Source organism: Siphateles boraxobius, unplaced genomic scaffold (assembly GCF_051911475.1).
Source record: "Siphateles boraxobius isolate OS27281-9 unplaced genomic scaffold, OSU_SipBor_1 13, whole genome shotgun sequence".
NCBI lineage: Eukaryota > Metazoa > Chordata > Actinopteri > Cypriniformes > Leuciscidae > Siphateles > Siphateles boraxobius.
In genome coordinates, this window is record NW_027508733.1 from 6,792,455 (window position 1) to 6,815,028 (window position 22,574).

Here is a 22,574-nt window from a genome sequence, read left to right on the forward strand (position 1 = left end):
GTCTGTTTAGCAGCAAAAAAGAATTCGACGGAAAAAACTATTGGAAGTTTGAGGAAGCAAAGAGTTCAAGCAGCCATCTCCATCTGGGTCACGTGACACAACCTGTTCTCAAAAGTCTTATGAAATTGCACATACAAACCAGCCACTAGTCAGGCAAAAATAGAGAAACCGCACAGCATAAACGTATATAATGCCATCTATATTTTAAAGTTAGTTTAATTTTGATTGTTTTTATTTTCAAATTATTTATTAGGGGTGTAACGAAATTCAAACCGAACCGAAACACCGAGATACACCACCCCAGCACGCATTGTGTATTATCGTGTCATTTATACGCGAAAATGGGTTTTTACGTGCATATGATACGCAGTTTTTGTGTGCATTTGATACGCCATTTATTGCGTGTAATAGCCTACACACGCACCCCACACGACTAAACCTACCCATGCGTATCATATGCACGTACCCTACCACTACTAAACCTACCCTAAACCAACCCATGCGTATCATATGCACGTAAAAACTCATTTTGGCGTATACATTGCGCGATAAACACCATGTTTGCTATAGAGACGCATTTAGTGTGAATGGGTTGCAGCTAGTCACCTAATGTCAAGCGGAATCGCGGAGCGCGAGTGAACGTGATCATCTCTTCCTCAGTTAAAGAATAAACATGAATGGACACCTGGAGATATGTTGACAGATACAGTATACTTACTGAAACGCATCATAACTTAATCAATCAGTGTTTTAACAGTGGGAAGACGTGATATTTTTGTCTTTAGATCGCTAGCCTCAAGGTTTGCTTTGTTTGTTTCCAAACGTAATGAGTTCAGTTTTGTCTTAAATTGTTTAGCTGGAGAAATTTTGGCACATCCATTGGTTACCTTTGCACGGGGCATTTGCACAGCGAGTCAATTGAGCTGTGTTACAGTAGGTGATAGATCTAAGTAGATCTGGTGTCATCTAAGTAGCCTACACCTTAAAAATGCTGGGTTTCAACTCATGTTTGGGTAAAAAAAAAAAAACCATTGGATTACATTTAAAAATATATATATTTATTTATTACATTAGGCCAAAAATTTTTTTTTTTAATTGTTTACTTTTTGTCATGTGACTCCTGGGCTTTTTGTCTGTTTTTGTCGTTATCCGAGTATTAACCGTTAACTGATAAGATTATAATATTGAATTGGAATTAAATTAAAATAAAATTGACGAGTATATGTGACCCGTTAAAAATGCCACACACACACACTAAAAAATAAAAATAAAAAGTTCACGGGTTTATAAGCTATTGACGTGCAAACAGCAGCATACAGACCAGATCAACAAAATAACCTTACATTTTCACTCACCTGCAGCATTTCTGACAGTGACAACAGAGAAAAACATAAAACGCGGCAGAAAACACCCTCTCCGATGGCACAGATATCCCGGGAATACAGAGATAACGTCTCGTTATCTTCCCAAAGCGTGGCCAGCTTTGGGAAGCGCCTTTCATTTGCTTGCTTCGCCAGTGATATTACATTGTACTTGTACTACTGCTGTATTTTAATACCGCGTAGCACATTTTGCAAGTAACTTCGTCGCTCTTTCTGTCTAAATGGTCCCACACTATAGGCCTACTTCTTTTCGCACGCTTCATTTTGCTTGCTCAGCGAAATATGTCTGTGTGGTTGCGCGTGTCGACGCGCCCCGTGAGTTAACAAATATAGGCTATATAGTATTTCTTTATAGTATTTCTTAACCATGCAGCAAACTAAAAAAGAAAACCTTAAAAAAAAAAACTTTAACTTTTAAACCGTTTAACTGGTATTAATCGGTTCAAATTTTTACTTTCGGTTAACGGTTAAACGGTCAATATGAGCATCCCTGTATACTGTATTGTTTCTTATTTTTGTCTTGTTTTTGATGTAGGCCAGTTGTTTATTGATTGTAACACTCTTTGAGTGCTATATAAAATAAACATATTATTTTTATTATTTAATTACAATTTTAAACCAACGGTTGGGTTTGTCCATATTTGACCCAAACATGAGTTGAAACAACTCTAAAATTTGTCTTTTGTCTTTTCAACTTCTAAACTCCAAACTCTAAGTGTATGATAAGCAACTTGGTTCTTTCTCATTATTTGGCTCAGTGGGAGCATACAGTATGAACACGAGTGATGCAAGAATTGCATCTTGGACGTCCACTCAGACTTATGATCAACGTCAGCTTTGTTCACATAGTCCTTTCTAACTACGACATGGGTCATCATAGACATCATATAGAGACTAGATGCCCTATTGGCCGCTGGGCAGTGAGAAATGCGGCCGCCATCTTAAACCGGTCATACTCCTATTTGCGTTGCATAGCAGCAGTAGATTTCAGAGCACTGTGCAGCATATTCCTGCTCAAATCAGCGGACCATCACTCGGGGATTACTTTACACAAGTAAGATTTAACATTTAACATAACCGTACTATTAGTTGTATTTTGTGAACAAAATATTCAATGTGTCCTGTATGGTAGCTAAGTGTATGACCTTTGCAGCAAAAAAACCCGCATGAAAATCAGTTCGGTATTTAGTGAGATATGATTAATTTAATGCGCTGACAGCTCATTGCACCTGCCAAACAGATTACACTGAGCGGAGCCGGTGACCGGTTTAAGATGGCTGCGCCGCGGCTCGTCCGCGCCAATAGGCAGTAGCGGTCAATAGGGCGTCTATCTATATGATGTCTATGTGGGTCATGACCAAGCGACAACATTCTAATCTGAAAAATGAAGCCCACCCGGAAGTGCGAAAAACTGCAATACATCGAAAATCCGCTAGGGGCAGGTCCCAAAAGGGAGCAAATGTCCATAGACCACAAGTTAAAATGTCCGTTTTCACAGCATAAATTCATGTTTTTACAGGTTGGTTCCATGGACTTTTATTGTATTTTTCGATAGGTTCCGAGTGCCTGACAACTGTGAGGGGGGTGAATTTTTTTCTAACTCGTTAGTTTAGATCATATTTAGATATAAAATCTATGACAAATAAGGGCGTGGTTAACTTTGATTGACGGCGTGATTGACAGCTGATAACGGGCTGCGCCTAGTGGAATTCCTGAAATTTGACGTCTCGGCCATGATCTAACACAACATCATACCACCTCTGTATCCTTTCTGAAAAGATTTTCAAAGATGGCGCCGCCCATACCCCCCATAAACAGCCTCAAAACCGTTCTTCAGAAAGTCTATGGGTGACGTCACAGACGCTGTAAGAAAACAATGAATCACAGGGTAAAGAGTGAGAGATAAGCAGTGAAATCAACACATCTGTCATCATTAAGTTAATAAGATTCAGATTAAAAGTAATTTTTGATTAATGATGATGAATTTGCTGTAAATTCTATTCAATCAGTGGAATTATAAAAATAGTTAATATACAGATACAGTCTCTTCATGTAATCATAGACTAACTGGATGATGTTTTCACATTTTTTGTGAATTAAAAAAATATCACTTGATTATTACAATTTGTGGGACTAAGAATATTTAGAGATTATATTTACAGATGGCACATCACAGAAAAACATTTTAACATTTAACTTAAACAATTTTTGACAAGGTTGTAACATACCTAAGACATTGGCACCATACTGTATTTTTATGAAAATGTTCAACTGCAGTAGTTTAGTATCTTACCTCATAATTAGACTTTCAACAGTTGCTCAAGCTTGTTTTTCTCAGCTTTTGCTGCAAGAAGAAAACACACACAATTAAATGCTACTTTTGGATAATAATGATGTTGTTTTCCTCTTACTAGAGTGTCTGAATGTGGTACTTGCCATTTGTGGAGCTCCTGCGGCGATAGTAAACCACACCAACAGCTACAGACATCAGAACAGTAACAGCACCCATTACTGCTACAGAAACTGGCATCAGAACTGAACCTGGAACAGATAAACACAGACAGTCATTAGTGTGAGTGAATCTGATACAGTAAATGGATATCCAGTCATGTGAAAAAATAAATTAAACCCTCGTTAAACTCCATGGTTTTATGTATTGGGACAAAAAATCTTCTGGACAAAATGGAGAAGCCATGTGTGAAAAACTAAGGACACCCTTACTGTTAACATAGGAATGAAGAGGGTTAGTAGCAGTCTTAGCGCTGCTAATCAAATGCCTTTGATGAATTGATCATCAGCAAGTGTGATCACCTCTATAATAGCAGAAGTTCTCTCAGTTTGCTGGTCTGGAGCCTTCAGGTGTGTGTTAAGACACCAGCAATGATCATAAGCTGCTTTCACACTGCGAGCCTTAGTGCTCAATTCCGATTTATTACTCAGATTATAGATGTTTAAATTGTTGTTTTAAATGTGGATATCAGATTCCAGTGTGAACAGATCATGGTCCTGATCTGACACTTTAATGCGCAAAAGAACGATAAAAAGACGTCAAGCAACACGCTGTCATACAGAAACACAGAGGACACTAAAGTAAGCGATTATGCGTTTATGTAAAACCATCTTGATGACTTCAGGTATGTAAAATATTTCAAGTGACTCACATGAGCACAGAAATGTGATGAATGTTGATCTGTGACATTTGAAATGTGACTTAAAAGTCACATGAATTCCCATATGACTGTTCAGACTGAGGTCGCATAGCAAAACATCTGACCTGCATCTGAATTAGGATCACATATGGAAGTGGCCCCAATGGCAAATGAAAAGATAATATTCCATGTGATTTGTACTGTTCACATCACTTTGGGGGAAAAAAAGTGTCACATGAGCAAAAAAACAACAACTTGAATTTGGGATTTTGGTCCACATTTACCTGCAGTCTGAACGTAACCATAGACAAATAATTGTTGCTGTCATTAATCTATGAAGTGTTGCAGGGCCATTGCCAAAACACCCAAGAGCTACACCTCAGACTCTACAGGCCTCAGTTAGCATGTGAAATGATAGTTCATGGCAGTACAATTAGAAGAAGATGGGACAAGTATGGCATGTTTGGAACAGTTGCCAGGAGAAAGAACACAGCAGCATGGCTTAGGTTTGCAAAAAAACTTCTAGAACAATGTCCTTTAGACAGACGAGAACAAAGTGCACAGAAGGCTGAACACAGCATTTCAACACAAACACACACACTGTTTCACATGACTGTAAAAAAGAAGTGAGAAGAAACATACTCCTGTCAGACTCCCGCCCCTTCTCCGTCTCGTACGATTCGTCATTGGTTTTGTCAGGAGCAGACAGAGAAGCTGGAAAATACAAGATAAAATTTTTTTTTTAAAGTTTGATATATATAGGCAGTCAGATATAATCAGTTATAATTTTTAATATCATCATAATGTTGAATTATTCATAAGGTATATCTACAGAAAAGGACTGAACAGTGTCAGTCTAATCTTGCCAAAACAGACATGATGCAGGAAATCTGCTCTGAAACAGGTTTTATACAAGGAAAGAGGATAAACTGGTCTGAATGTGACGGTTTAGACATTCAAACAATCACAAAGTCAAAAATGCTGCAGGCAAGATGATTAAATGACTCACTGCTGCTGACGGAAACGATGAATGTTTTTATGGTGTCGCCAATGTTGCTCATTTTTCTGGTGATCTTTGTGCTGTCACACTTGCTGTTTCGGTTCAAGCTTTGGCTGGTTCCTGAACTCTTGCTTTGGATGAAATTTGCTTCATAACGTCCAGCGTGTTCAGATCTGATGTCTGTGATGTTCAGAGATCCAGTCGAATAGTCCACCACCACTCTGTCTCTAAATCTCCCGTCTTCTCCATCATACAGACAGCTAGTACTGGGCTCTCCGTTGATCAGAGCTATGAGAGTGTTGTTGAAATACCACAGCATCTTGTCACGTTGTTGTTTGGTAACACCAGTGTTTAGAGAGACTGATCTTCCCTCCATCACTGATAGCAAGGTCAAACCAGAGGCGTCACCAACCACACCTAAAGACACAGATTAACAATAATTACTTATATGTGTGTGTCTGTGTGTGTGTGTGTGCATTTGACAAGGATTTCAACAACACAGCAATGTGTTTGATAATAAGCCAATGACAGAAGATCTTAAGTCATAAAGATATCCGTGGTAAAAAAATTTAGATTTTTACAGGCTCATTTTACATGTAAATATTAAAATAATTCATACAGAACTATTACTATAACAGAAGAGGATTAGGACCAAGCAATAATAAAAGAGATTTAAGTTATCATAATGCGAAATTTAAAAAAAATTCTTAATAAAATGTTGATAAACTCATTATAATTTGAGAATAAACTTGTTTTAAGAAAAAAATTTAATTTCTAGAAAAGGTAGAAATAAAATGTTAATAAAACTAAAACACTTTAAGAATTACATTTTATGTTGAGGTTTTTCTCAAAACAACGGCTTTATTCTCGAAATTTAACGAGTTATTTCTCAACATAGTATTTCAAGTTTTTTCCTCGAAATGTAACAATTTTTTTTTTCTCGAAACACGACTTTATTCTCGAAATTTAATTAGTTTTTTCCCAACATTGTATTTCGACTTTTTTTCTAAAAATGTAACAAGTTTTTCTTATAACTATAATGATTAATATAATGAGAATAATTAATTATAATTATAATTAATTATATTGACTACAATCTCTATATACTATAATTATTATTAATTATTATAGCTTGGCCCTAATCCTCTTCCGTATTAATACTATTTCTGAAGTTGGGGCAAACATGTGCATAGTAGTCAACTCATAATGATTAAAAAGTAAGATATCAATGCCTTTCCGACCAGTCATGATTCTAGGTGAATATATTGGACTTGTTGTCCCTACTGATAAACATCTTTCACCAGCCTGAGCTTGCTTCCTGGTTTTATGCTGCGCAGTAGCTGGTCTGTTTGCTTTTAAAGGAGATTGAGCACTTAAGTTTGGTTATTCAGGGAGACCAGCTCTAAACCAGACAGTTTAGACCATTTATTAGTGGTGTTACATATGAAACAGAAGCTCAAGGTCATCTGTAGGCTATATTAAGTATCGAGGCTTGTATCGTTTCTCAGGAGATCACGTGATCAACAGCAAAGTTTCGTTTTTTGTTTAATCACTTGCGGACACAGAACAAGAAAGGGAGAGACAGGGAATAATTCATTTACATAATAGGCTACATTAAAAGCATTACATGTGTAAAATTGGCTTATGACTGTTTTTGCTGGCAGAACTAGTCAAACGGGTTGAGACAGAACAAAGGGAGTGCTGACTGATTCTGTCTTGGAAACTCGCCAAAAAATAAATAAAAACTTAAGCATTGCGCGAACTTAAACTATTTAAACGGATTGAATCAGGATGCAATTCATGGAGTGACATTGTCCTGTGCATGTGTTTGATGCATTTACACCTGCAGTCGGCAGAGACATTTATCCAAAGCAATTTACATCACATAGCCTACAGCTACACACTTTCAACTCATTCTCATGACAGCATTTGCTATGTCAATGCATTGCCTATCAAAAATACAAAGTCAAGTGACTTACCATTAACGAGAAAAACAAACAGAGTTAGCAAACGATAACTTCCCATTTTCAGAATTTTTTATTTTTATTTTTTTGTCGCTGTTCACAATGTTAAATCAATTTAATCGAATCTTGAATTTTGCAGCATCGTCGTTTTCCCGGAGTCCCTTTGATGATAGAGGACAGGACACAGAGAAGATCACTAGAAGTTGACGTAAACAACGATGTTTCTCTAAAGAAAGGGACAGTAAACAGTGCCTAATTTCTTCATCAGTCAGGCAACCACGCCTGTATTTGTACAAGATTACGTGTCCAGGGCTCCAGGCTTGTATCGTTTCTGAAAAAATCACGTGATAGGCAAACTAAGTTTTGTTTCCTGTTAAATTTCTTAAGTTGCGAGTTTTAATTTGGTTGGTTGAAATATGTAGGTTGTTGGCTGCTTTGAAAGTTTTCAAAGCAGTTATGCTTCATTTATCAATAAAAAAAAAAATCTACTTTATTTGCGTGTGTGTGTGTGTGTGTGTGTGTGTGTGTGTGTGTGTGTGTGTGTGAGTGAGTGAGTGAGTGAGGATAATTATTATAACAAAAAAAAAAACATATTTAGCCTACTTATGAAAGAATAACATTCTCAGTTGATGAAACATGCATCATGAGCCACCAGATGGCGCTGTTCCCAGTACAAGTCTTCATTCCCAGTATGATGTCACTGATGAGCCAAAACATCATGACCAGTCAAACCAGCAAATATCGTTGATCATCTCTTAACAAGGCTACATATTAAAGTCTGGGGAGATTAGATGGTGAGCAAACAATCAGTGCGGTTACACTTTATTTTAAGGTGAGGTAGTTACATTGTACTTACACAAATAGCCTAAGTACTGAGTAATATTAATTAACTACATGTAGGCTACTTACTTAAAGTTACGGTTAGGCTCAGGATGCAATTCATGGAGTAGCCTATACTTTATCCTGTGAATGTGTGAACATCACATTAGGTACACATGTTCAATACATGCATTTTCATGAATGCATTTGTTACATAAGTCATACATCTTCAGTGAGAAAGACTGATTTGCAAGTAGGCCGGAATGTGTCAAAATGAAAATAGAAGGATTAATTTCAAGGTAAACTAGATTTTAAGCCTGCCCACTATTTTTGCATTCGAACATAGAACATATTTTTTAACCACAGCTCGACAGAAAACCACAGCGCATGTTCTTTTCTAGTGCAGAGAAACAACACGATTCACCGAATGTGACACCAGCAACTGAGTCAAAGTGAAACTTCTGCGGTCTCATTTCATTAAAAAAGAAAAAGTAGATTGACCTGATGGATGGAAAATATGTGTGTATTATTGTTAGGCACACTAATGTGTGTGTCAGTTGTTTGTGGGCAAAGAAGAGTGTCTTTATTTCCTCTCCTGTTAATAAGAACCTCACCATCAGACTTCCTTTTTCATGAAAACTGATACTGATAAAAGACACTGATGTTTCAGAAAAAGTCAAATAAGAGTCACAGGTAACACATTAATTTGACTCATCATTCGTCACTTATAGTGATATTAACATACATCACATGTGAAGTTATGTTTACATCCATACAGTAATTATTCCTATACACACACAGAGAGAGAGAGAGAGAGAGAGAGAGAGAGAGAGAGAGAGAGAGAGAGAGAGAGAGAGAGAGAGAGAGAGAGAGAGAGAGAGAGAATAACAAAATACTAAAATAATAACCTGCCCAAATCATGTTAACTTCCTGTGGTATAGCATGTTTTCTGCTACTTTATAGTGATTCTTGATAAAGGCTTGTTGTGTACCTTTAGAGTGAAATCCAGTGTGTGGTCAGTGAAGGGTGGTCGAGTCCTGTTGGGGGAGGATACACACACACACACACACACACACGCTAGATTAATTTCACAGTTCAAGACAGACAGCTTTCTGAGATTTCGATTATAATGTTACAGTGAGCAGAGAAAATGGTTCATGTTGTTTTGTTCAGCTTGTGTTTGTGGCGTCTGGATGGTAAGTTATACTTTTAATGCATTTTTGTATCAATGTTTTTACTGATTTAGTTCATGCTTTGGTTTGTATACAAAGTAATAAGTTGGATTTATGATCTTTTGGATTCAGGCATTACAGATCACATAATGGACATATTCAGTCAGCTTGTTAATAAGCTCATTCAATTCATTACAAATTGACATAAAAATATCACATTAAGGTATTTGAAGAAAATGTAGTTTTACAGTCTCAAGGTAGAAAATTATTTAAAAATAATTTGTTTTAGATGTTTTTTTTGTGTTTAGCAAAATCAGTGAGCGAACATTTTGGAACCATCAGAATCTGATTGCAAATGGCAAAGGCTGTGATTTAAAAAAAAAATGTTATTGTTTACGGGTTTACGTCTGTTTATTCTCCAGGAGTGTTTGCTGGTACAGATGCAGTGACGTCAGTGTCAGTGATGGAGGGAGATTCAGTCTCTCTAAACTCTGATACTGAAATGATGGATGAAGATCTGATTCTGTGGAGGTTTGGAGATGAAAACACTTTAATAGCTGAAATAGATGTAATGGCCGACAGAATCACTGTATTTGATGATGATCCTGATGGGAGATTCAGAGACAGACTGAAGCTGGATCATCAAACTGGATCTCTGATCATCACAAACACCAGAACTGAACATACTGGAGTTTATACACTAGAGATGATCAGAAATCTGAGCAAGAGTTTCAATCTCACTGTCTATTGTGAGTTTAACATTGGTTTCCTTTATTTGCTAATCACTTTGCAGTAGACCTATCCTAAATATATGATTCTAAAGTAAAATGTAAGATACAGAATAATTTTTGACTTTCCTCTTTCAGCCTTCTGAACACTTTTCTTTGGATGAATTATTTTGATAAAGCAAGCTTTATACAGTAAAAACTCTGACAAATTTAATTTGTCATAAATCTGAAAATCACAAACTCATCACTCAGCAGATTGTATAATTTAATCTAAATGTTTCTAATCTTTTTCAGCTCGTCTGCCTGTTCCTGTCATCATCAGAGACACTTCAAATTGCTCTTCATTTTCTTCATCATCATCAAATTGTACATTGCTGTGTTCAGTGTTGAATGTGAGTGATGTGACTCTCTCCTGGTACGCAGGAATGAGTGTATTGTCCAGCATCAGTGTGTGTGATCTCAGCATCAGTCTCTCTCTACCTCTGGAGGTGGAATATCAGGATAAAAACACCTACAGCTGTGTGCTGAACAATCCCATCAGCAACCAGACCACACATCTGGACATCAACACACTCTGTCACACATGTGCAGGTACGACAGCACTGATGATATATGTGTGTATTTACTGAGCTGATTATAAAGACTGGAGAAGGTTTCAATGATAGGTGATAAAACAAATGAAACATTTTATTGCTTAAAAACTTACATTGATTCCTAATTGTTGAACTATGTTCTTTCTTTTGTTTTTACTCAACATAAACATTTCAGTTATATGGACTATTGATACATATGTTGTTGTTGTGTCCCATTAGCTCAAATTCGAGTCTTGGTGACTTGACAGCTTGTTGTTTCATCTTGTCGTTCACGGCCAGTGTTGGGAAAGTTCACTTTATACATATAGTTCAAACTTCATACTTCATACTTCCAAATACTAGTTCATAGTTCTTTTTTTCCATATGTTGCTGCCAGCTATTATTTTTCAAAATGATTGACACAGCCCATACAGAACTACAGACAGCAATTATTTTATCAGTTTTAACACTGAACTATGTGTCAGATTTCATCTTCATATCAAATTTTGAATCCTTATTCAATCAGGTTTTACATTAACATTGAGGAGAGTGGGACAGCATTTCCCCTTTATTGCTTTAACGCTTTGTTGCTTTCCATTCAGTCCACACTAGTAGCAGCTGCAGCTTTCACCCCTACTAGGCTACTACAGTATATTCTCAAAAACATGAAGAAAAACGTGCTGCTTGAATGGTCTTTTTAAATGAGGAATTGGTAAAAGAAAAACAGGACAGTAGTAAGGGTGCAATTTTTTTACTGGAATTCTGGAAAAATATACCAGACAGGTTCAACAAAGTCTGTCTTTAGATTTTTTAATTGCTTGCGCATACCTTGAAAGGCTCGAGTGTCCTCGAAAGTATTTTATTTTTGAAAGCCGGTGGGCAAAGTTTGCACAGAAATGTAATATTTGTTCCATCCTCACCGACCTGGTCATAAAACTCTTTTATATTATCATACGACCCCTCCCTTGCTGCTTCGTCGCCTATATGCTGCTGTCGCCTCCATGCGCGTGATTTTTTTCCCAAACCACTTCAGCGGAAATCCCGCCCTGCAGCCGATTTCATTGGTTTAGGTTACAGTGACGGGTAGGTTTAGGGATCAGTGTTTGGTGTAGGCAATCAGTACAGTGATTGACATGACCAATGAAAACTTTTAAATCGGCTGCAGGGCGGGATTTCCACTGGAGTGGTTTGGGAAAAAAAATCACGCCCTCCATGCTGGTTTTTGTTTTGATGACGCATTCGGCGGTGCGACACTGGTGGCTGGTGTTGCCAGATTGTGTTTTTCCCGCTACATATTGATATTAGGCCTGTTTACGGTGTGTTTTAGCCGGGTTTTCGCCTGGAAGACTCTAGAAATCTGGCACCCGATTGAACGAAGTTAAACCGAGAGAGCGTGCGTTCACAGACTCCAGAATGAACGCGTTCACAGTAACGTTCATCAGGCAGTATACAGTACGTTCAGTTCACGTTCACCCAAAATATGAACGAGTTCATGAACTATCGTTCAATGAACGCGTTCAGGCAGAATCACGGCACACGCAGGATTCTTCTCCAGCTCCATATTTAGTCAATCTTACTTCGGTCTTGTTTCTTGATCATAGTAGTCTCATATCCATCAGCAATCTGATTACTTTGCTTTGGAATATTTTGTCTAAAGACTTCATAGCCGTCTTGCCCGCCACCACAGACGTGATATTTCCGATATTTCTCGAGTGCTAGTTGAATCAGTGGTCACATGGGCACCTAAAAGCTTCATTCTCGAAACAATCTCAATTTCTTCTCCACCGGCCTCGAATTTATCAATGTTATCAGTTGACATGATCTTGGTCGTCGGAATAACTTTATTGTTCATCATATTTACACATAGATCATCACCACTCTTTGCTGCCTTTCAGCCTGAAATAAAAACACATACAATTAGATTTTTACTGTATACCCCAATAGAATGTCATTTTGAACTGGAATGGAATTGAAAGTTTGAAATTAATTTAAATGTAAAGCAGCAAAATACCACCAACAATGTTCTCTTATCACTCGCTCACACTAATAACTCTCTCTCTCTCTCTCTCTCTCTCTCTCTCTCTCTCTCTCTCTCTCTCTCTCTCTCTCTCTCTCTCTCTCTCTCTATCTAGTCTCAGTGTCTCTGATAGTGTTGATCTCTGCTGGATCTCTGATGATTGTGTTTACAGTCGGGATATTCTGCATCTGCAGGAAATGTAGAAAAACTGATCAAAAAGGCAAGTGTTAAATTAATAAAGGCTATTGAATTTGTAAAAGTAATAAGTGTTATACCAAATAATAATATACTTTAATAGTGTAGATCTTGTAACCCTCATGTTGAGTTGCTAGGGTTGCCACCCGTCCCGGTTTTCCCGGGATTGCTCTCTTTTTTGGGCGACTGTCCCGGAAAATTTGTATTCTTTCCCGGGACATGAATTTTTTCGTGTCCCGTTTTTTTGTGAAAATGTACTTCTAAAGTAACGTCCTGGTTTCAAATTAACCGTTTCCTTCTACTGTTACATGTGTTTTCTTCATGGTTGTGTACATCCAATCCTGTGTCCGTAAACGGGATAAAACGGGTAAAACAGTGGATTGGCCGATGCCAGGCGTTTACTTTTATTTGATTGGAAGCAGAAATACAAGGCACCTATAGGCTATCATAGACATCATATAGAGACTAGATGCCCTATTGGCCACTGTGGCGCAAGAAATGCGGCCGCCATCTTAAACCGGTCATAGCCTACTCCTATTTGCGTTGCATAGCAGCAGTAGATGCCAGAGCACTGTGCAGCATATTCCTGCTCAAATCAGCGGACCATCACTCGGGGATTACTTTACACAAGTAAGATTTAACATTTAACATTACCGTAGCCTACTATTAGTTGTATTTTGTGAACAAAATATTCAATGTGTCCTGTATCGTAGCTACGTGTATGACCTTTGCAGCAAAAAAACCCGCGTGAAAATCAGTTCGGTATTCAGTGAGATATGATTAATTAAATGCGCTGACAGCTCATTGCACCTGCCAAACAGATTACACTGAGCCAGAGACTATTTATATAGAGACATGCCACTTCCTCGATCCTCAATACAATTATATAGGAAAAACCCGTAGCGCCAAAGATGGCGGTTGTATGCACATGTCCCGCCCCTCCCGCTGGAAAGCCAATCGTCTGCTTTTAACAGTCAAGCCGGGAAAGATTTAAGCCAATCGTCTGGTTCCACTGACGCATGCGCACAGTTGAGGTTTGCGACAGCGGAAAATACGTTACTGTTTGAAAAGGCGGCAGATTTGATATGCAGTGTATGTGTGCGTTGTGTAAATATCAGACTTACCAAGTCTCCCGGAAGTTCACGGAGTCTCCCCCATATTGATAGCGGCTCCCTGATGCCCGCAAATTAGTTAAAATCTCCCGGAATCTAGAGCGAACGAGCAAGAGCTGGCACATACTGTGCTTCAAACCGTGTAGCGCGCACACGACAGAGAGGGAGAGAACCCTTGCGCATGCGTAGTAAAAGTATAACCTGTGGGGGAAAAGGCGTTTTAAACCTTATTTTGGGGCAAAGTCATCAAACTTTTTCAGCGATTTTTATCATATTTTACTGCTGTTTCTATACATGCAGGTTTTATGTCCCGGTGACTAGTGAAAGTGCAGTTCTGACTCTCTGCCCATTCATTTAGATAGGAGCCTGGTCTTGTTAGTCCGAAATAGCTGCCCGGAGGCGTTGCCAAGATGGCGGCCGAGTGGCAAGGACTTTGACTGAGCGGAGCGGGTGACCGGTTTAAGATGGCGGCCCCACGGCTCGTCCGCACCAATAGGCAGTGTAGCGGTCGATAGGGCGTCTTATGTCTATGGCCTATATCGCCTAGCAACTGCCTCTGCTGTCGGTCGGTCGCGGGCGCGCATTCACACATCCAGGATGAAACAGTGCGAGTTTAGTTGCTAGCTAGCTTTTTTAAAACTTTATATTTACCTACTCAGTTTTGTGAAATGGGGGGAGAGACGGACGAGGAGGATCAAAATCGGATGAGCCACCAGTGTCAAAGAAAAAACTATTTACAACCTACAACTCAGACTGGGCGAAAAGTTGTTTGGTCAAAGCCGAACTTCAAGTTAGATTAAACTTTAAATTATCATGCTTGGAGTTTAACGCATTCATTGAGGGACAGCCGGGACTTCTGCAGGCAGCAAAAAGGGATGAGAAATACACATGGAAAAAGAGGTGAGAAATGTCAGTCTTAGGTTGCCCAAATTTACTAAGTTAACAAACAAAACAAAGTTGTTTATAATCTATTATAATACATGTAATCATGTTTTAATTGCTAAAGAGTATAGCCTATCATTCTACAAATGATTAGATTTTATAATAGATTATAATACAGTATATGTTTACACAAGTTTTATACAAAAGTGTATTTAATATATGTATTTAATGTAGAAGTCCAGAGTGAGTGCATCTACTTCAAGGAGAGCATCTACATTAGGACAAATATATAAGAGAGGCAATAGTGAGTTCTACAACTGTTAACATAGTATATTTGCAAATATGGGTTGACACAACTCCCCCAAACCCCCCCCCACCCCCCACCCCCAAAAAAGTGTCCCGGTTTTTCACAAATCAAAGGTGGCAACCCTATGAGTTGCGGTTGACCTGGTGAGGATTTTCTTTTTCCTGCTAATGCTATTTAACGTTACGAATTAGACTAAAACCTACTGACTTTGCTCACACAGGGTATAACAACTTCCCCAAAATTATTTGTACTTGTTACTGTTCAAAAATGACTGACCTCCAAAAATGTGTTTATAATTTTCTCTTTATACTATATTATTACCAAATATGGGATTCAAACTAGTTTTCTTTCAATTAGCACCGGTTTTTGTATTTTTTTTATAACAGGTTGATCGTAGGACTCAAATCTGTTGAGTGAACAATGCCAGATCAATGAGGCCAACAGCCCTAATAACATTGTTGTACAACAACATTGATGTTGTATTATTCTGACACTAGGTGTCGCTGGAGGGTTGACGGAGAGATAGTGCAGTGAAGAAGTGTTGGGTAGAGTTGCATACCTGGTTGTGCTGTTACATGAGACTATTAAACGTATCCTACGTCATCGTACTTTTCGGTGTATAATTTAATCTGTACAAGACACACCAACTTAGTTTTGTTATTTTTAATCCATCTATTTATTACATCACATCTTATTATCATTGAAACAGTTGAGACTCATGAAGAAGAAATCATCTACGTCGAGCCAACGTTCCACCAAAGAAGAGCACAGAAAACGGTGAGATCATTTATTACTAATTCATGTCTGTGTATCATTTCAGCAGTGAGTGCATCAGTGTGTGATAGATCATTATTCATTATACAGACAAAAACACAAAACACCACCATATTAAATATGTATAAAGATCAGCATTCAATGCGAGAAACATATGCCATTATACTCACAACACTCATTCTATCATCAGATCAACATTAGTTAATATTTCAGTGTTCAAAATGAGCGACTGATGAAGTATTTCCTGTCAGTCGATGACATCAAATTCAAAATCAACTTTTCAAACTGTATGTGCTTTTGGGATTTTTACAATGCTTTTGGGAAACACAGCCCAAATCAACTCAATTCTGTCTATATGCCATTAACACTGGAATACATTTTTTATAGGAAGTATTATTTTGCAAGCATTAAAAAAGTATAAGGGGAAAAAAAGTAAGGAAACAGTGCAAGTCTCTCACACACAGGCCTATGGAAGCTTTGTGACACACTTGAGGCTGGTTTTATATCTGCATTTTGTAACATGATTTCAAGGACATGCATGTATTTATGGTTATATATTGTGTTTTTGACAGGATGCTAAAGAGGAGGATCATGTGGTGTATGCGCCGATCGCCATGAGAAGATCAACCTTCAAGAACCAGACCGGCGCTTTCACAGGAAACCTGTAGTTTCCTCTTTAAAACTTTAAAACTCTTCTAAAACTAGTTTTGAGGTTTTTGAAGCGTGATATTCAGTGATGGACTAATGAAACTCTCTCTTTAAGAATGTACAAGGACTTTTAACAAATGATCTGACTTTTGAAAGCCTCAATGTTTTCCTTTTTAACAAAACAACAACAAACAAGAAAGATTTAGCCTCCTGATTTCATAAATATATAAATGTGTGTCTGTTAAATAAAAGCCTCCACTGAGAAAAACAATAAGTAGAATTTACTCAATTTTTATAAGGCAAGTTTTTTCACTGATATTTTTCAAGTAAATTTCACATTATGGAAATTAAGTAAATCTACTTAACTAAGCCGAGTAAAATTAACAAAGTGAAAAAGTACATATAACTTGGCCTGTTAAATTATATTGAGTAATTTTTACTTACAAATCTGATGTAATTAATATAATTAAGTAAAACCATTTGATGTTTTAAATACATTTTACTTGTTTTATGCAGTGCTGGTAATTATTTTAAATTAAATGTTACTCTTATAATGTGACAAAATAATACAGTGACAATGTGCAGTTTAGAGTAATTTATTAAGAAATAAGCATCTACAGAAAAGATCACTTTGGGCACACAATTCAGCTTGTTCGGTCTCTCTCTTTGTCCCTCTCAACCGGTTTACAGCAACGAAGGCACAAAGGACTGAATGCATTTGAGAAATATCCTGAAATTAAAGCTCCAGTAGGTAACTTTTGTAAACAAATATTTGTTAAAACTGTCATTATGTCCTGACAGTAGAATATGAGACAGATAATCTGTGAAAAAATCAAGCTCCTCTGGCTCCTCCCTGTGGTCCTATTGCCATTTGCAGAAATACACCGCTCCCGGTCAGAAACAACCAATCAGAGCCAGGAGGAATGTCTTAGCAGTGTCAATCACGCTCTTGTACGTGCTGATCACCCCTCTCTTGCACAGCGCGAGCGTGTACCGTCGTTCAAACTCAAGATTGCCGGTGTGCTACAGCTGTGCTAGTGGCGGAGAAACAACCTAAACTGCCTATTTCTCGAGTGGCACCTGCTCATAAAACAAAGAGGTAAAAGGAAAAAGACCGATGACGATAAACAAGCGAAAAAGAAAGAATTAGACAGAGCCCATTGACTCGGTGTCAAAACTCTAGCCGCATAACATGTAGATAAAATATCACGCACTGTGCTAAGCAACAATTGAAACCTGCTAATTCACTGGCTTGTCATGTTGCTGAAATAATGTACTAGGAAATCTTATCTAGCATTATATATCGCTAGAATAATTACTTACATACTGTAACATTAGTTACCATTATATTAAAGTTATATTATTAGCTATTTATAACTTATAGAAAGAGTGCAACGTTATAAAGTGATCCAGCTCTCAGATTTCATCAAAAATATCTTAATTCGTGTTCCGAAGATGAACGAAGCTCTTACGGGGTTGGAACAACATGAGGGTGAGTAAATACTGACAGAATTTTCATTTTTGGGTGAACTATCCCTTTAATATGAGATCTAATTAAATGATCATGTGACTATGAGCTTATCACTGATTGGTGGAACTGGTGGTGTTACAACCCTCTCCATGTTATGATGCCCTATCTCCCCTATTTGAGAAATTAATACAATTAGCAAATATTTAGTTTTCTGATGGTTTTACTACGTTTATGTGATTTCTCTGTGTGCGAGAAAATCAGATCAGTTTTTAATGTACCGCTGCAATGTCATGAACTTTAAAGTGCTTCATCATTAACAGTCATTATGCTTTATAACAGCAGAAGTGCTGCGATTTAAGTTGCAAAAGTAGTTAGTAAAGAGATGTACAGTAACAGTGCAAAACTTGAATTAGCACTTTTCATGCATTCCTACTTTATTCACGGTTACTGTAAGTGCTGGAACCCATGAAGCAGCCGTAAACTCCCTCAGAAATGAAACTATAACATCATTTGAGCACTAGAGGGAGAAATCATATTCCCACATAAACATGACATTACTAGAGATGAACTGACAACTGAGTTTACTCAATATTAGTCATCTGGAGGATTTATGAAGAACAGCAGCTAAAACAGCATCACAGCTGTAAACTCAGACCCTAACATGTGTGTCCTGGATAAGTGCACATATTTCAGTGCATAATTTCATATTTGTGCATTCATACAAACAAGTATTGATTTCAGCATATTTTCACAGACACTTACAGATAAATATCACTCCTTCAGTGGGGTGGAAAATCTATTCATTTATTGCAATCTTCCACTACTTTAGGACTTGAGTAATACTCTTTTATTCAACATATGCCTTTTACTTAAAATTCTACCATTTGAATGCCCAGTGAAAATATAAAAGATACCAATATTTAACATAGGTTGTTAGTTTTAGAAAGCGTTTAGGCCAAACAACTCACTCACTCTCCTCCACTCTTTCCTACACTTGTGGTCTTGGATCATTTGACCACTTTCAGTATATGATGATGTATATTTTCAGTTTTAAGCTCCAGTGTTCAAGTAGCAAACAACACAAGTGTGTGTACTGAGACAGGCACAAAGAAATGACACACACACACACACACACAGGGTGACGTAGCCAATAACACTTCCTGTGTTTCAGTATTATATGACGGATGGTGTAGAACAACAACTACAGGACTAGTGGACTTCAAATAGTTTCAGCCAGAGGTGCCATCAGTTCAACCAAACACTCATTGTTATCTAGTACATTCAAAATGAAATAAATTATTAATAATAATACTGTTACAGTAAATATTCTGCACTGTGACTCCAGTATGTAAATACATTTTTTTTCTAATGCAAAAGGTAAATGCCAAAACAGTGTTTTGCTTGTGGATTTAAATTGTGTCAATAAACTTGACCATAAAAGGGGTTTTGAAGCATGTCATTTAAATTAATCTTTAACTATCATGCAAAAACATATATATTATAATAATAGCAAATTGCACAATAGTCACAGAAAGACCTCAGAGTGTTTTTTTTTGTTGTTGTTGTTGTTGTTGTTGTTGTTGTTGTTGTTGTTGTTGTTGTTGTTGTTTTTCATGCAGAGTGAAACGTATGGTATATGATTCACTGAATGCATAAGAGCAGCTCAGATTGTGAGTCAAAGTGAAACCGGCAGTGGTCTGATATATTTACAGCTGAACAGAGATGTGGTTTGAGCTAATGGCTGGACTAACAGCTTCTACATTACAGAAAAATAGAGTAATCATAATCTTTAAAAAAAAAAAAAAAAAAAAAGAAACTTGATTCCTTGATCCATCAACAGCTATGTGTGGAAAAACAACAAAAACGTACTCGGTTACTAACGTAACCTCGGTTCTCTCTAGAGAGGGAACGAGTACTGCGTAATATCTTACGCTATGGGGAAAACCTCTTTTCCACGAGATATTGAAGCCAAAAATTATCCTTAATTTTGAATTAATGCAAAACGCTGTGCAGCAGCATGCAGACATAGGCAAGACGGCTTGCGTGCCTATTGGCTGCCCTGCGGCAACAGCAGCAGCCTATCGAGAGTGGCCCTGCGTGACACATACCCAATGGGGGCACTTCGCGCCCATTTCGTCACGTCCCGCCAGAAAGGGCGTGGTCCCGCCCTATAAATATGGCTCGATTAGGCTGGTACACTGGTTTTCATCGCCGAAGCGAACCAGAGCTGTGTATGCACGGCAAGATACGCAGTACTCGTTCCCTCTCTAGAGAGAACCGAGGTTACGTTAGTAACCGAGTACGTTCTCTTACGAGAGTATCTCTCGTACTGCGTAATATCTTACGCTATGGGGAACACAATGCAAAACGCCGTGCGTACTGGGATCCGACACCAAAGTCCCAAGGGCAGTAGCCCGGGGCTCATATAGTGCATAATCACCATAGACTCACAGAGAGTCGGAGAAGAGAGGCTGCAAGCATCATTCCCCATAAAATAGCATCCTACAGGAGCTAGTTATGTTAACAGTGTTTCACGCAGACAGGGTGAACGTGTTCAGCCTGAACTGGGTAATAGTACGGGTTATTCAACACCCATGGAACTGTTTCTATCGCTCAGTGAGCGATGCACAGGCAAACTCAGCATCTGGGCCGCACTGCGGGGCAGATAGCACTGAATTCTAAACCGACAGAAGCTTGGCTTGTAAGGCGGGAACCTCTAGGTTATAAAACCTTATAAATGTAGACGGCGAGGCCCAGCCCGCGGCCGTACAGATATCTTGCAAGGTAACCCCACTATACCACGCCCACGACGAGGCCACGCCTCTTGTGGAGTGCGCTCTGACACCCAAAGGACACTGCAGGCCCTTAGAAGTGTAAGCCAGTGCTATGGCGTCGACTACCCATCTGGATAGGCTCTGTTTTGATGCGGCCAGGCCCTTGGAGCGTCCGCCAAACAAAACAAAGAGCTGCTCGGTCTGTCTGAAGACAGACGAGCGGGACACATAAGCTCTCAGTGCCCTGACAGGGCAAAGGAGACTAGCATCTTTCTCCTCATCATGAACTGAGAGAGCGCACAGGGAAATGACCTGGGCCCTGAACGGTGTGTTGAGGGATTTGGGCACGTACCCGTGCCTTGGTTTGAGTATGACCTTAGAGTCATTAGGAACAAACTCCATACATGACGCGCTTACCGAAAAGGCTTGTAAGTCCCCTATGCGCTTCACTGAAGCGAGAGCCAAAAGGAACACCGTTTTGAAAGACAGATGCTTCATGTCTGACAAATGGAGTGGCTCGAACGGGGCACCTTTCATGGCTTCCAAAACCGTAGAAAGGTCCCACACCGGGACTGAAGGAGGTCTGGGAGGGTTCAGCCTCCGAGCTCCCTTGAGGAATCGCACGACTAGGTCGTTCTTCCCCAGTGACTGGCCAGACACAGGTTTTATAAACGCTGCTATGGCCGCCACGTACACTTTGAGCGTGGATGGGGACCTGCCCTTATCCAGCAGCTCTTGAAGGAAGGAGAGTACTTCCGTGACCCCGCAGTCTACAGGTGAAAAGCGCTGAGCTTGACACCAAGCAGAGAACACAGACCATTTCGAGGAATAGAGCCGTCTAGTAGACGGGGCCCTTGCCTGCGTGATCGTGTTTAGCACTCCCTCCGGGAGGCTAGCGGGTACCCGTTGATGGCCCATGCATGTAGGGACCATAGTTCCGGGCGAGGATGCCAAATCGAGCCCTCGGCCTGAGAGAGGAGGTCTTTCCTCAACGGTACTGGCCACGGGGCAGTGCTGGTCAGCCGCATCAGGACTGGGAACCAAGTCTGGTTTGTCCAGAGCGGAGCCACAAGCAGCACTGGGCATCCATTTTCCCTGATTCGTTCCAGCACTTGAGGCAGGAGCGAGACGGGGGGGAAAGCATAGAGGGGACAGCGGGGCCAGACGTGGGCCAGCGCGTCCTTGCTCTTGGAGAAATATTTCGGACAGTGAGCGTTCTCGTGGGACGCGAACAGGTCCACTTGCGCTCTGCCGAATGTCTCCCACAGCAGTTGGATCGTCTGCGGGTGCAGCGACCATTCCCCTGCTGGGACATTGTTTCTGGACAGTCTGTCTGGTCCCAGATTCAGGTGACCAGGCACGTGCGCCGCTCTCAGTGAAAGCAGGTTGTGCTGAGCCCAGACCAGCCCACATGGAAAGAAACTATATGGGGATATATGCGCATATATGAAACCTATATGCAGTTTATATGCACATATATGCTACATATATACAGCATATATGCACATATATGCTAATATATATGCTGCATATATGCGTATATATGGCACATATAGGCAAAACTGAGGTGCATATATGTGCATACACAGGCCATATAGGTCTCCTGTA

The 22,574-nt window shown here is 39.1% G+C and overlaps 3 protein-coding genes across 3 annotated transcripts in view; 2 read left to right on the forward strand and 1 right to left on the reverse strand.

Annotated features, from left to right (window-relative positions):
- LOC143735322 (ladderlectin-like) overlaps positions 1–22,574 on the forward strand; it is a 242,472-nt gene that overhangs the window by 200,531 nt on the left and 19,367 nt on the right. The window lies entirely within an intron of this gene.
- On the reverse strand, positions 2,893–7,803 carry LOC143735306 (uncharacterized). Its single transcript, XM_077225450.1, has 6 exons — positions 7,511–7,803; positions 5,541–5,948; positions 5,174–5,245; positions 3,819–3,923; positions 3,676–3,726; positions 2,893–3,245 (listed from the first exon to the last, which is right to left on the reverse strand). The coding sequence occupies exons 1-5, from the start codon at positions 7,554–7,556 to the stop codon at positions 3,683–3,685; spliced, it is 675 nt and encodes a 224-aa protein (XP_077081565.1). The 5' UTR covers positions 7,557–7,803; the 3' UTR covers positions 2,893–3,245; positions 3,676–3,682.
- On the forward strand, positions 9,465–10,843 carry LOC143736303 (uncharacterized). The gene is made up of 3 exons (XM_077227045.1): positions 9,465–9,510; positions 9,909–10,235; positions 10,509–10,843. The coding sequence occupies exons 1-3, from the start codon at positions 9,465–9,467 to the stop codon at positions 10,841–10,843; spliced, it is 708 nt and encodes a 235-aa protein (XP_077083160.1).